The sequence below is a fragment of the Oncorhynchus tshawytscha genome, linkage group LG12 (assembly GCF_018296145.1).
Source record: "Oncorhynchus tshawytscha isolate Ot180627B linkage group LG12, Otsh_v2.0, whole genome shotgun sequence".
NCBI classification, from domain to species: domain Eukaryota; kingdom Metazoa; phylum Chordata; class Actinopteri; order Salmoniformes; family Salmonidae; genus Oncorhynchus; species Oncorhynchus tshawytscha.
The window spans coordinates 66,043,127-66,058,174 of NC_056440.1; the positions used below are offsets into that span (position 1 = coordinate 66,043,127).

Genomic DNA, 15,048 nt, shown 5'->3' on the forward strand with positions numbered 1-15,048 from the left:
TTAAATGAATCTGTGTCACAATAACTTGAATATATTGTTTATAAAAGCCTTTGTTTAGAACAGCACTGAGGTGATCACAGACACTGAGAGAATATCAATGTGCTCCTGAGAATAAATGGACTGGGAGGTAAGATCTAGCAAACAACAGACTTATCTGTCTCTCTCTCCCCACCGCACTCAACTGACGACGATAACAATGAGACCAAAAAAAAGGGCTCATTGACCATAGGCACATTAGACAACGGCACCTTAGAATATGGCTAAAGCATCTGATCCCCATAATACCTGACTGGCAGTGAGTCAATGGGATGCCCTGGAGCCATTTCACAATTAACAGTTTCCTTTGTATTTTGATAAAGCTTCAAATGTCATCAATTTGGAAGAGAGAAGACTGGAGAGACATGCTCCATTACAAACAGCCAGCCAGGCAGGCAGGCAGGCAGGGGAAGTAACAGTCATCTCTGGGCTGCAGAGAAGAGACACAGCTAAGGCCTCCATTGGTCCTTGACCTGATGGGGCCCAGCCAGCCTGCCTGCATGGCCCTTTGTGTACAGACATACGCTACATGTGCTAAGCTCACACACGCAGAGCAACAAAAAGGCTGTCCGTATTCCCATGGCCTCTTCATCACTTCCCACAGAGAAAATAAATGACTAAACAGACACAATGGTAAATATAAATGTGGTAAAGGATGTATACTGTACAGGATGGGCTGGGTATTAAGGCTAGGTGGGAGAGCAATGACATCCTGTGTTGTGCCTTCCTCTCAACGTATTCAGTGTGTTTAAAAAGGCCCTTGAAAAAAAGATGTCATGAAGTCCCCATGCAATCCAGTGGCCATGGATTAGAAAGATAACAGTAATCAATGTACACATCTCAGAGGCAGGTGCCTACCTGTAACTTCACAAACAGAAAGACCACAATGCAACAGGAAAACCCAGCGAGAGAATTACGGACTGAACTACCTTGAACATCTCAGAACCATTTACAGCTGTTTAGCTTATAAAACACCATATTTGTATTTGTACAATTGCTGATGTGAGGTGGGCCTTCTGGTATTAAATGGTTGCAGTACATCACCCAAGTGGGTGGAAGAGGTGACTTTCCCCCCTACTATGTAAAGCTCTTTGAGCACCTACTGTAGGTGGAAAGGCGCTATATAAATGCAATCATTATTATCATTATTATTACAACAGTTGTGTTCACCCTATTTTACAGAGATGGATGTGTGCAGGAGGCTTGGCATTGATATTTTAGGATGGTTTCGTTTAGCTTGAGGGAATGTGCATTCCCTGTTTATAATTGAGCTGACTATTGGTATGTAACAGCATTGCAGGGGCCATGGTTAAATATTTGTAAAGAATACAGTGCCTACACATACTGTATCCACAGTCCACACAGACACACACGAACACACAAACATACCGTGGCGATGAGCTTTTCAACGCAGTCGGGCGCCACGCTGTGGAGGTGTGTGAGGTGGAACTGCAGATGGATCTTGTTGTTCAGCATGTCCTGGCAGAGCGGACAGCGGAACATGGGCTGGACAGAGTGCTGCGTCATCACGTGCATTCTCAGGCGGTTCAGGTCCGTGTTGCTGAACTTGCAGTAGGGACATTGGTACATCTGGAGGAGAGGAGGAGAGAGGGGAGAGAGGAGCACAGGGAGGTTAATGAGGTGAGATGGAGAGCTGTAGGTCTGCTTTGTGAGAGAGAGGAATTGGAATGGGAGGATGAATGGAGGAGTGTTGCCCCCTGTGTCTCTACCAGGCAGGTCCCTCTGATCATGGACCACTAGGCAATACGCAGAGCAGCAGTCCTGGCACACACTTCAAAGCTCTCTCATCTGTCAAATACTATATTGGTTTTCCACCTTTTGCACAATTAGCAATGCAACTGCAGCAGGAAAGCAAAACTCATTTTAAGGAGATTTGAAAAAAATCATGCATAATGCAAAAAGGCCCGTCTTTATTCAAATGTCTTTAAGAAAAATGCTTAGAAGTAGCTACGTCTTTACATTCCTTTTCTCAATTAATGTGTAAGTTTTACTGCTTATAATGAGGGCATGGTAATTGGGGATAACCTTGAGTTGATTGGCAAGTTCAAATAGTTAGAATAGTGAGTCTTAATATGACCATCCTCTATAATTTAAGAAACCAACTTCTGGAAGTGGCAGCAGGCTGTGTGTTAAAGATAGAGCAGAAGGAGTGGGCTGTTACCTGCTCCGCAGCAGCACTCTTCTCAGCAGTCCTCGGACGCTTGGAGGAGAGGGGGCTCCCTGTGGCCCCTGACCGTGAGGAGGGCCTCTTAGAGGGGTTCGGGGAGTCTGTCTGGTCCCTCTCTGACTGGCTGGATCCTGCTGCACACACACACACACACACGCACACACGCACACACACACACACACACACACACACACACACACACACACACACACACACACACACACACACACACACACACACACACACACACACACACACACACACAGGGCAGAGAAGAGAAGAGAAGCAGACTCATCAAAGCAAGGTGAAGACTTGGCAACCAGAGAACAAGTCAATCAATAAGTGTGCATAAAGGGCTTTGAAATGTCTTTCTTCAATGAGATATAACCACGTTTAATGGGACTTGGGCAAGGAAGCAGTTGATCAGCCAACCCACAGCTCCCCGTCCAAACCACCAGTCTTCTCCTCCCATGCCAATGCAGCAACACACAGCCAAGGTACTTTGACGGCCTCTCTCTCCCCATGTTGGATCGTTAGGACACCAGACAGCGCCACATATGGCTAATCAAAACATTAGTTTGTCACATTGGGCAGCTTTAGGTTTCTCTCTACCTCAGATTTTCCATTTGAAGTGGCGCTGGAGATGAGGGATTCGCCAAACTTGAGACAAGGCAAACATCTCCTCGCACTCCAGCATTAAGGTAACGAGGTCAGTCCTCAGTTCAACTTCAAATGTGACCGTTTTCTTTACTTAGTTTCTCCCAGGCACTCTTTTACATCTGCTCTTATACAGGTACCCAGCTCTGACTAACAGAGAGGTGTGTATTCATTCACACCTCTTTTTCTATGGTTCCATTTACACAGCTACGATAGAAATAACACCAACTATAAATAGTTGCATAACATTAGCACAGATTGTTATTGTCTACAATAGTAGAATGGTCCCCATTGAGACAGTACATCCAATTAGCTAGCAAGAGGGCCTACTATAAGTGAGTGAATCTACTGCCAGACTTTCATCAAGAGATATAAACCTCATCAATTCCCAACTGTAATTTCAATTTCACCAATTCACACAATTATCAAAACAGACTGTCATGCTAGGCAATGCCATATATACTGCTGAGGTGGCTGTGGACTGGTTGAGAAGGGAGCAAGAAATTGGATTTTTGCTTTCAAAGCACTCATGATCAATGACCACATAAGCTTGCTCCTCATCAAAATACATTTCAGTTGAAATTGCTACCAAAGAGGGGTGAGGTCCTTGGATTCCTCTGCCAGGAATGAAAAAGGAATGGTGTCAGAGTAAGGAGAGATGAGGTCCTTGGATTCCTCTGCCAGGAATGAAATAGGAACGAAGTCAGAGGAAGGAGAGGTGCAATTTGGCTTGGCAGTTAGAGCTTTGGCTTGGCAGTTAGAGCTTTAGAAGTTGTGGACCCAATATCCTCTGAAATCCTGGTGGAAACACTGACCTATAGCTTGACCCCGCTTGGGTAAATCCTCCTGCTCTTTGTGCCTACACAGCAAGTGAGTGCCAGTGCAACTCTCGACTTAATTGGAATTTCTGTAACCAGCTAAGCCTCCTCCAGTGGTTTGTGGGTCGGGCCAAGTGGACTGTGACAAAGAGAGAGTGGATAGAGAGACTCATTCACACCCCAGGGCCTCACATCCCAACCATGGGTTCCCCCCTTCACAAACCAACACGGGCACCAGGCTTCACAACCACAACACGCTATTCAGCTCTTAGAAAGAGCAGGAATTTTGAGGAGAAACAAAACCTTTTTCCAAAGACCCTTAGGGGGATTCAATAGGGAATTAGCCTACTGATTAGCATCCATATGCACCACAGGATGTACAAGACAGCCATGCTTTGTTACACACAGTGGGCTGAAATGTAAAGAGCGGCTAATTGTCAGGTACCTGCCCATCTCAGGCAGGAATACCCCCTCTCTAGTATCACTGCAGACTCCAGTGGGCTCTGCTCTACTAGCCAGCTGGACGTATCACACAGCTAATCCTTTTAATTCAACCTGCAGCAGCATTAACACTGCAGCCAGCTTCTCCCTCCATCCCGCTCCCTGTCTCTCTCCGTCTCCACTGAGCCAGGCCCCACAACAAGAAGCTTCTGCTCAGCTAACCAGAGAGGAGAGCACTCCCTGTAAGAAACCCAAAAGAGAGAGAGAGGGAGAGAAAGAGAGGGAGGGGGGTAGACAAGAGAGAGAGAGAAATAAAGCCAAACAAAATGGGAGCGGCAAACAGAAAAGAATCACAGCTGAGTAAAAATACTCAGCTAAGCCGGCGCTCGTAAAGGAGCTAAATCCACACGGAGCCGGCGTGGGGGAGCCAGAGCACCACAGTGCCCCGCCGCCAGCGGAAAGAATTCACTGTGAAACTTAAGGAGGTGTCTTGCCGGCCCTTAACAAGGCCATAAAGAGTTAAATTTGGCCTGATTTGTACAGTCCTGGAAGGGCAAATTGAGAACAGGGGGCATTGGGAAGGGGGCGAGGGGGGGTTAGGGGGGGTCAGGTTAAGCAGGGCTGACCACGCTCCTGCTCCAGACATTAAAATGTCAGCTCCAATCAGGCCGGGGGCAGCTGAGCTGATTACCCAGTGGGGCCCTGCCTTGGCTTTGGTCAGAGCAGCCTGCTAGATCTCCCAGAGACACTGGGATTGGCCAGGGAGGCCCTAATAGGTCCAGTCAGACACAATCCCATTAAACACATCAACCAATAAACAAAGGAAATGTTAAACAAAGGCACCTCCCCATTCCCTGACATTAACCTCTCAGTCATGAACTGTCCTCACCACTTCCTCCTCCACTTCACTCCACTTCACTGCCTCTTCACTCACTGCCCACTGTCCTCACTCCTCCTCTCACCCTATTTCTCTTTCCTGGCTCACTCACTCTCTGGTGGTAGTCCCCCCCCCGTGTTAAAAGACTGTGAGGTAAACCCTCCTACCAGACCAGGTCCTTGCTGCCTTGCTAAGCAGCTATCAGACTCTAACTGGTCAGTATCAGGGTGGAAATCCTCACACATAAAGACCATAAATGCTCATATGTGACCAGGCCTTCAGTACAGGGCAAACAGCTGGAGAAGGGGAAGCAGCTGAATCCTGCAGCGTTACTGGACAACAGTCTTCAATGAGGCTGATATGATCAATCAGGCCAGAGTAATGGACAACATAATGCATGGGCTATGGAGTCCCGAGGCCAACACACTTAATACATATATTAAATAATACACAAGAAACCCTGTAACAATAACCAGCAGCTGCCTGGGTCTACCAGTGTATAATTCATGTGGGTGTACATGTACAGTGTGTGTGTGTGTGTGTGTGTGTGTGTGTGTGTGTATGTGTGTATGTGTGTGTGTGTGTGTGTGTGTGAGAGAGAGAGAGAGACAGAGTCTGAGAGTAGGGTGGGAAGGCTTGTTCAGGGCACAGCCTTACCTCGTCACGGCCTGTTAGGAGTCCATAAATCTGATCAATCGCTCTCTCCTAAGAATCCAAACCGCCCACTCCTGCCACCAGCCCTGTGACTAAAGTCCAGCTACCGTATCCTGTTTTCGTTGTCGAGTGAAGAGAAAAAAAGAGAGACCAACACAGTGCGAGCCTGGGAACATACCAGAACGAAAAGGAGGCTGATAAAAACAGAGGGTGAGGGGATTTTTGCGGCGTGTGCGGTCTGAGCGTGGCATGGTTGGGCTGGTAAGAACGTGGCCAAGCATCGGGACCGACCAGATCCATTAACAGGGGCTAGGAGCAGAACATGGGCTCTGCCTCCTCCAGGATCCACACTGTAATTCATGTGCACTGGGCTCAGCACACAGCCACATTCTGTCTATGAAAGGCATTGGGTTCAGTTGGAGGGAAAGCGTACAGTAAGGTGAACTCTATTGCTCTCTAAAGTCCCACTTCTTTTGGCCTCTGCCCTTGGGAGGCAATTTGAAGTTTAATATGCCGCATAAAATGGCAATCAAGGATGTCAAGTTCTTTAATATTCAAATCTCGCTGTCTCTCTTTGTCAAATTACCATTGGAGGACATTCTGTGCTTTCATATATGGAGTCCCTGTGTGACCTTGTCCTGGAACTGTATGTGTAGCTCACCTGTGATAGGGTGTGAATCAGTTTGTCATCAGAGGGGCTGGGTTCATCTTTATGGCTTCATCCATACATGTGGATCACTGTGGGGCCTCCCCAGTGACCTCTCTGACTGAGAGGACCCTGTGTGTGACCCTGACCTCTCCTCTACGCTCATTACACACCCGCCTCACATCCAGCCCAAACCAACTCTGACAGATACACAGAGTGGACTTTCATCTGAGATCACAAAAGGTATAGCAGGAGTGAAAGAACCCTTAAGAGTCAATTAGGTGATTATTAATTCATGGGCCTTTTCCGTAAACCAGGGGCTTTTGTGCTGTCGAGTCCCGTAAGTGAATTGGACTTTGGCACCTTGTCTCACCTCCCTGGGCTGGGCTGCATTACTCAGGCTGCAGTGAGGGGGCTGTCAGCACACAGCCTGGTCTCTGGAGCAATCACAGCCTTGTTGTGCTTTCAAGGGGGGAAAAAGATGGCAGCTGAAGTGAGTGACCGACACAAGCCTGGCTGAATTAACACAACAGGTCTTCTGCCATTGAAATCTTCGAGGAATGCAATCACAGCTGCCATTGTGTCATTGATCTGTCTCTACATCCTTGGGAAGGGATATTACACGAGTTGGAGCTAACAGGATGGAGCTAACAGGATGGAGAGGAGAGGAAGAAGAAAGGGGGAGAGAATGATTTCCTGTGGCGGGTGTCTGGGTCTGGGATGTTAGGCCTGGTGGTGCCCTCTTCTCTCACAACTGGCTGGAGAAGCTTGACCATCAGTATGGACACTGTCCCCCAGGAGGTCTGGGAAAAGGATGCATGTGGTCAACAGCTCCTCCCCTTCTACCGACTGGCCCTATCCTGTCAGCAGACCCAGCCCTGCCTCGGAACCCAGAAGCCTCCGGTCGTAAAAACATAAGCCACAGTTTCGGCTGCAATGGAGCCAGGCCACATGGCCCTACAGCCTGATACCCACCACTCTGCCCTGGGCCCAGGCCCAGCCGCTTCCTACCCACAACCACCCCTCTCACAATCCCTTCCCACAATGGCCTGATCATTCAGGGACACTCACAGCCATCTACTGTACTGGAACTCCCTCCATCCCATCTCCTCCTCACCCCCTCCCCACTAACCCTCCTCCCACTCCACACTTCACAGGGCCAAATTACTGAAGCTCTCTCTCTCCCCATGTCCCTCTGCTCTTCACTCGCCTCTAGTCCCTCAGCAATTTAACCATTAATATGGAGAAGCAGGTTCAACTCCCCAGTGCTACAAGTCATTCACTTTAAATGCATATGCTAACAATAACTGAATATGATCTCTCTTTTCCCCTCCCCTTTCTGCCTGTCTTTTTAATCTACAGGCCATGTTAGAGCCCTGAGCGACAACGGGCTATATTCCACTTCACCTCATATTTCTCAGGTAATTACTCTGTATCAATTAATTTCAAATAAAGAAAATTACAACCAAAGCCCCACGCCAAAGCGACTCTATATCGAGGCTCATCATTCCTCAGTATCCTTGGTGGATAACCCTGACTTTTATTAAATGAAAAACCATCTCTACACTGCATGGGAAAAGAAGAGAGTGGTTTATATAGGCCTACAGGCATGACTGCAACAAAGACACATTTCAAATGAAGAAATTAAAAGGAGATAGTAATTAGTGTCCGCGTTATTAATCTTCAGGCCACTGAGCAGGCGGCTGACATGGGGTTCACCTTTAAAGGACACTCCTCCCCGCTCACCAGGCCGGCACAGAGGCAGTAGCAGCAGCAACACGGCTGGCCCATTACACTATAGCAGTACAACTCATAAACACTGATTTTTCAGGGAGTTGGCTCACAAACAAGGACAATTTATGGTCTATAATCTTCAAAGACAAAGGGAATTCGAATTTGAGGGATGACAAGCACTCAAAGGACATGATATGAATATGTAAACATTTTTTTGCTCTTCTCTGACTTCATGGGATAACAGTTGCACATTGTTAGAACTCAAGGAGGGTAAAGCAATAGACCATTGGCATAATACATTCCTTAGGCTGAGCTGTTAAAACATGTCCATTGCTAACCTTACCCTACTGGCCAGCACAGCATTTCTGTGTACTACTAAAACTAGAGTTGAGAGCTACCACATCCCCATATGTGTGCGTTTCAGTGTGAGCCACACACCACTCCCAAGACCAGAGAGCACAGGCCATTATATGTTCAGCCTGCAGTATCACTCCTCTGCATCCAGGGGTTGCTAATGTTCACTGCACTGACAGAGATGCATCTGTCGTCTAATTTCCCTTCACTCACACACACACACACACACACACACACACACACACACACACACACACACACACACACACACACACACACACACACACACACACACACACACACACACACACACACACACACACACACACACACAAATCTACACATACAAACCAACCCACACATGTGCACACACACTCACAACCATACACACACTCACAGCACCGGGCTCCTCCACACTCATCCAATCACAGAGATTCATAGGTAAAAGTAAATATTTAAGGGAAAAGAGATGGGACCAATTTGGTTGGGTGCTCTGCCGGTGACAGAATGCGGATGACCCCGCGCTGTAATATAATTTCCCCTCCCTCGCTCCAGCTCCCATCATTTGAAAGTCAGGAAGGGGTATGAGAGGAATTATTCATAAACCTCAATTTCAGAAGATTGCAACCCCCACTCCCTCCCCACACACACACACTGCACCCCTCCCTCCCATTTCTCCATATAGACCACCACAATACAAACCCTTCCCATACATTTATGTTAAGCATGTCAAATCATATTGTGGCCATTCCTCCTAGCCCTTAAGTGTATTAACAATCCCTCTTTCCTCTTTCTGCCCCCCCCCATCCTCTCCCCTCCTCCTCTACCTTTCTCCTACCTCCATCCCTGTGTATTCAGCTCCTGCATTAACACTGTCCTGCTCTAATCTAGGTACAGCTCCCCTTGCCTTCCGGAGCAGAACCCCTCCATTTCACTAATGCTGCCTCAACTAGGTGAACAAGGTGTGAGTAGAAGAGGAGCAAGGCTCAGGGCTGGCCATTTATAAATATTTCATTGGCCGCATTAGAAACGACCCCTGGATAGTATATTGGGGAAGTTGGCTAAATCGCAGCTTCTGCCAACATTCACTTTATTGTTTAAATAAGTAATGAATTCAATGTACAAACTAAACTTGTGGTTGTATGTCATCCCTCCCTCATGGAAAATCATTACAAAGTCTGGTGTGTGTTCACCTGTGTGAGCGGCATATTGAAGAAATCTTTCAGCAGGAGAAGACATGCAGAATACACATGCATTTCTAAATGGCTTTAATGAATTTTGAAGCGCTGTGGCACTAAAAAGGGAAAATAAGATTGACAGTAGCTTTAAAAGGGAAGATTCCTTTCTTCTGCCTCCGCTAATGCCGCCTGCCTGATAGTGACTGTCACTTGTAAAGGGAACAACGTCTCCACACCAAGTTCCAATGGTTGTATGACAAGGATGAGACGAAACACTTCAATAGTTCTAACGACGGGCCTTGGGAGAGCGGCACGCCATCAGACAGCGGGAGACGGATCACTTTTCAGACAGTCCTTTAAAACACAGGTTAGCTCAGTCCCTCACAGTCTAGTCCAACAAACAGCATCGGTGTGTTGTCTGCCTTCTCAGACACCCTGAGACAATCATCAGCCGCAACAAGCACATGGCTCTGTTTACCAAATGCATTCTGTGTTCCTCTGTGCCGTTGTTCATACAGGGTTATAGAGGGTCTCTGTATAGGCACTGTGTCCATCAATCATACAAACATAGAGGAGAAAAAGCGACCTTCCATTAAACTAGCACTCCCGTCTCCTTTCTCAGCTGACAACACAGCCGTCCCCCCCTCCCTCCACCCCTCCACCTTCTCCACCCACCCACCTCTTCACTGACAACACAGCCCCATCCCTCCACCCCTCCACCTTCTCCACCCACCCACCTCTTCACTGACAACACAGCCCCATCCCTCCACCCCTCCACCTTCTCCACCCACCCACCTCTTCACTGACAACACAGCCGTCCCCCATCCCTCCACCCCTCCACCTTCTCCACCCACCCACCTCTTCACTGACAACACAGCCCCATCCCTCCACCCCTCCACCTTCTCCACCCACCCACCTCTTCACTGACAACACAGCCCCATCCCTCCACCCCTCCACCTTCTCCACCCACCCACCTCTTCACTGACAACACAGCCCCATCCCTCCACCCCTCCACCTTCTCCACCCACCCACCTCTTCAATGACAACACAGCCGTCCCCCCATCACCCCTCCACCTTCTCCACCCACCCACCTCTTCACCGACATCAAACAGAAACCCAGACCTGGTTTCCTAATGCACACGCTATTTTTAACTAAGCGGTTCTAATAAGCTGCTGGGAAGCTGTACATTTTTCATATGCAAGCACATCTTTCCTTTGTGAAAACACAGAAACACACTTATTTGGTGATTAGTGACTGACAGAGGGGAGGAAAGGAATTGAATATGCTTGTATCAAATGGCATGCCTTTCAAAAAGCAGGAATGCTAATGCGAGGACTCTTCCTGAGCACCACAGGTATGAGTGAATTATTAATCGCTTGGCTCATTCTAATGCTTTTTAAAGTGCTATATTTTGATGTGTTAAAATGTACTTTTAGCCATTTTTCAGGCAGGCATGCATATTATTATTTCTCTCATCAAAGAGGAGTGTCACCCTTTCAAAGAGCACAAACAACTCAGGCTCATTTAAAATAAAAGTTAGAATATCAAAGACCTTTTTACAAAGATGGGGCTTCAAGTGGTGTGATGAACTTTTTTGCAGAACTTTCTTTAAAAAAAATGTAGGTACGCAAAAGGTCTGGATCGTTTTCCAGCTTTTAACCTCACTAATGTAAATGAAGACATCAGAACTCTAACCATCCCCCCGTTCCAGGGATGGAGCTGGTCTAGTTAAAATGCCATCTCTCACTCTGCCTGCTAGTCTGTGATGTTGGCTTTCATTACCACAACTCTGTCTATTGGATGGGAGGAGATTACAAGAAATCCCCCTACTCGCTTCCATCCTTGTCTGACAACATGAAACAAATAGCTAGATCAAAGCTAATTACTGATAATACTTATTCCCTTTTCTACTTCATAACAGTAAAAACTCAAAGTATAAAAAGGACCTTCCATTAACCCAGTGCTGACAAGCAGGATTCAACCCTGAACATAAGACTAGACCCCATTGTCCAGAGAACCATGCTGTATTATACTGTTCCACAGTACACCTGTATACTGTGTGCTAAATGGACAAGCATGCTGTATTATACTGTTCCACAGTACACCTGTATACTGCGTGCTAAATGGACAAGCATGCTGTATTATACTGTTCCACAGTACACCTGTATACTGTGTGCTAAATGGACAAGCATGCTGTATTAAACTGTTCCACAGTACACCTGTATACTGTGTGCGAAATGGACAAGCATGCTGTATTATACTGTTCCACAGTACACCTGTATACTGCGTGCTAAATGGACAAGCATGCTGTATTAAACTGTTCCACAGTACACCTGTATACTGTGTGCTAAATGGACAAGCATGCTGTATTATACTGTTCCACAGTACACCTGTATACTGTGTGCTAAATGGACAAGCATGCTGTATTAAACTGTTCCACAGTACACCTGTATACTGTGTGCTAAATGGACAAGCATGCTGTATTAAACTGTTCCACAGTACACCTCTATACTGTGTGCTAAATGGACAAGCATGCTGTATTAAACTGTTCCACAGTACACCTGTATACTGTGTGCTAAATGGACAAGCATGCTGTATTAAACTGTTCCACAGTACACCTGTATACTGTGTGCTAAATGGACAAGCATGCTGTATTAAACTGTTCCACAGTACACCTGTATACTGTGTGCTAAATGGACAAGCATGCTGTATTAAACTGTTCCACAGTACACCTGTATACTGTGTGCTAAATGGACAAGCATGCTGTATTAAACTGTTCCACAGTACACCTGTATACTGTGTGCTAAATGGACAAGCATGCTGTATTAAACTGTTCCACAGTACACCTGTATACTGTGTGCTAAATAGACAAGCATGCTTCATACATGTGGAGCAGTAGGCCACAAGCCAACAGTGTTTGGATGGATATTTACACAGTATCTGTCTCAAAAAGGTGTGTCAACGCTCCACACACCCCACCAAGAACCAACGGGAAAGCACCTCAGGCCTCAACACTCCACACACCCCACCAAGAACCAACGGGAAAGCACCTCAGGCCTCAACGAACCAAGAACCAACGGGAAAGCACCTCAGGCCTCAACGCTCTATACACCCCACCAAGAACCAACGGGAAAGCACCTCAGGCCTCAACACTCCACACACCCCACCAAGAACCAACGGGAAAGCACCTCAGGCCTCAACGCTCTATACACCCCACCAAGAACCAACGGGAAAGCACCTCAGGCCTCAACGCTCTATACACCCCACCAAGAACCAACGGGAAAGCACCTCAGGCCTCAACGCTCTATACACCCCACCAAGAACCAACGGGAAAGCACCTCAGGCCTCAACGCTCTATACACCCCACCAAGAACCAACGGGAAAGCACCTCAGGCCTCAACGCCCTATAGGTTAACAAACCTAACACAATGGTAAACCTAAGCACAGGCGGTAGTGCTATAGGTTCAGGGGTGTATCAGAAATATCTTTGCTATTTTCACTGTCACAATTATAGGCGCACTTGCTGGCGTTGGTGCGAAAGGGCTGGGTTTTAATGAATAATCAAGTTGTGGGTGTGTCGAAGGCTTGACCCCTCACTGACCAATCAGAACGAGGGCTTGGCCCCTCACTGGCCAATCAGAACGAGGGCTTGGCCCCTCACTGGCCAATCAGAACGTGCTTCCTGGTGAAATATGTGGTTGCTTCAAGTTGTATATTTACAGTCTTTTGTGTATTGCCTTGGAATCAACTCCAATTCCAATGTTAGTCCATTATAGTTTATTAAATGGCTTACATAAATGAAATAACAAAATGTAAGCCTTTGCTAAGTAAAAATGTAGAACTTTGCTAAATAGGTTAACTTGAACCCATTTGCAGTCCACATTGTTCTAAGTAATTGCATGCCTTCAATAGCATTCTCACTGATATAGGGGCTAGGCCTGCTGTAAATTACATTATGGCTGAGCATGGACATGCCAAACATTGTCAATAAGCAAGATTCAATGAATTATTGATTAGGCCTAAAAGAGAACAAATAATTCTAAAACTACAAAACTACAAACTTGTTTTAAATAGGCTATGTCACACTTACAGGCACCATCATTTCTCCCCGTGGGCATATAATATTAAAACAACACAGAATATGAAGGGTTTTATGCACTTCCAAAACAGGACCTGCATGGCTAAAATAATGTGGGCCTGTCTACAATGCTTAGATAAAAAAGTAAATGTCAGCTCACTGTTTTCCTCCTCTCCAACTTTCTATTTTAATAAAGCATCGGTGATTAAGATTTATTTCCAAGCCGTCTCAGGAGGCACAAACCCTTTATCGGCAGTCTTGACTACTTGACTAATTGCATAGAGCAGACAAAAAAAGCCTAATTGAGAGGAGGGTAAGGCTATGCTTGTTTTTTAACCAAATAAAACAAAATAGGAAAAAACAAAAAGTTTTTAATGTTTCTAAAGGCACCAAAAGCACATTAGGCTACTCTTGTTCCATGTACATATGGGCAGTATGTGTCACGGCTGGATAGGCTGTTTCCGCTGTCAAAATTCATGCCATAAGCAACTGTGTGGTTGGTCTTAAATATCCCTATCAGCGCTGAAATGACCACTTTGGATCATGTTTTTAAGGACATGCCTCAAATGCTTCCACGCTGCCCATCTGAACGCAAGCGAACTGATATAAGACAGATAAATTGCCGAACCTGGTGTTAGGGATGAAAAACAAAAACATCAGCCGAAAATAGAGCCCTATATAGTATACTGCTATTACTAATGACTATTACTGTAACTATTACTAGATTGTTACCTAACTATTATTACTATAACTTCTAACTAATTCTACCGAGTAAGTTCAGAATATTCCTGGTCTCGGAGTGCTGTGATTGGATATCCAGACCAAACCCTCAACAGGGATTGACACAAACCCTAGCTATGCTCTGACGTGAACATATGGCCAGGGGGACCAAGCAGTGGGGGGCAGTCACAAACACTTCCTGTCTGTGAATCTCCTCCTCACACTCATACACCCACACACGTTCAGCCTGGACCTGCTGACCTCGACTAGCAGCAGAAATCAGCTAAACCATTTCTAATGGAAATCAGCTAAACCATTTCTAATGGAAATTAGCTAAACCATTTCTAATGCACACTGATGTAAACTAATCACATTAAAAGTTGATAGGATTCACCCTAAAAACCTACAACAAACAATCATGGACTCTCACCAAAACACAGGCCTTTAATCTGCAGGTAACAGTAGGCCTCAGGTTAGAATAGGCCCTAACACTAATGTCTCCCCTCAGCTCAAGCCCCACCTCTCCATGGAACTCAACACCTGCACCTGGCATCAGAAAGCCCATGGAGAGAAATATCCCTATCTGATAACATTTAACACAGGTGTGTGTTTGTGTCACACACAATCAGTGCAGTGCAGTGCGGGCAGGCAGGCCTGTCACATGGG

The 15,048-nt window shown here is 46.3% G+C and overlaps 1 protein-coding gene across 4 annotated transcripts in view; it reads right to left on the reverse strand.

The window, feature by feature from the left end:
• The window catches only part of LOC112263700 (zinc finger homeobox protein 3-like), a 122,280-nt gene that overhangs the window by 18,584 nt on the left and 88,648 nt on the right, over positions 1-15,048 (reverse strand). For 2 of the 4 annotated variants that reach the window (XM_042330943.1, XM_042330941.1), the window contains 2 exons: positions 2,219-2,355; positions 1,426-1,626 (listed from right to left, as the gene is read on the reverse strand). In XM_042330943.1, the coding sequence (XP_042186877.1) occupies positions 1,426-1,626; positions 2,219-2,355 (338 nt within the window). Of the gene's footprint in view, positions 1-1,425; positions 1,627-2,218; positions 2,359-15,048 lie in introns of all 4 variants that reach the window. The other 2 variants (XM_042330942.1, XM_042330940.1) reach the window with 1 other exon arrangement.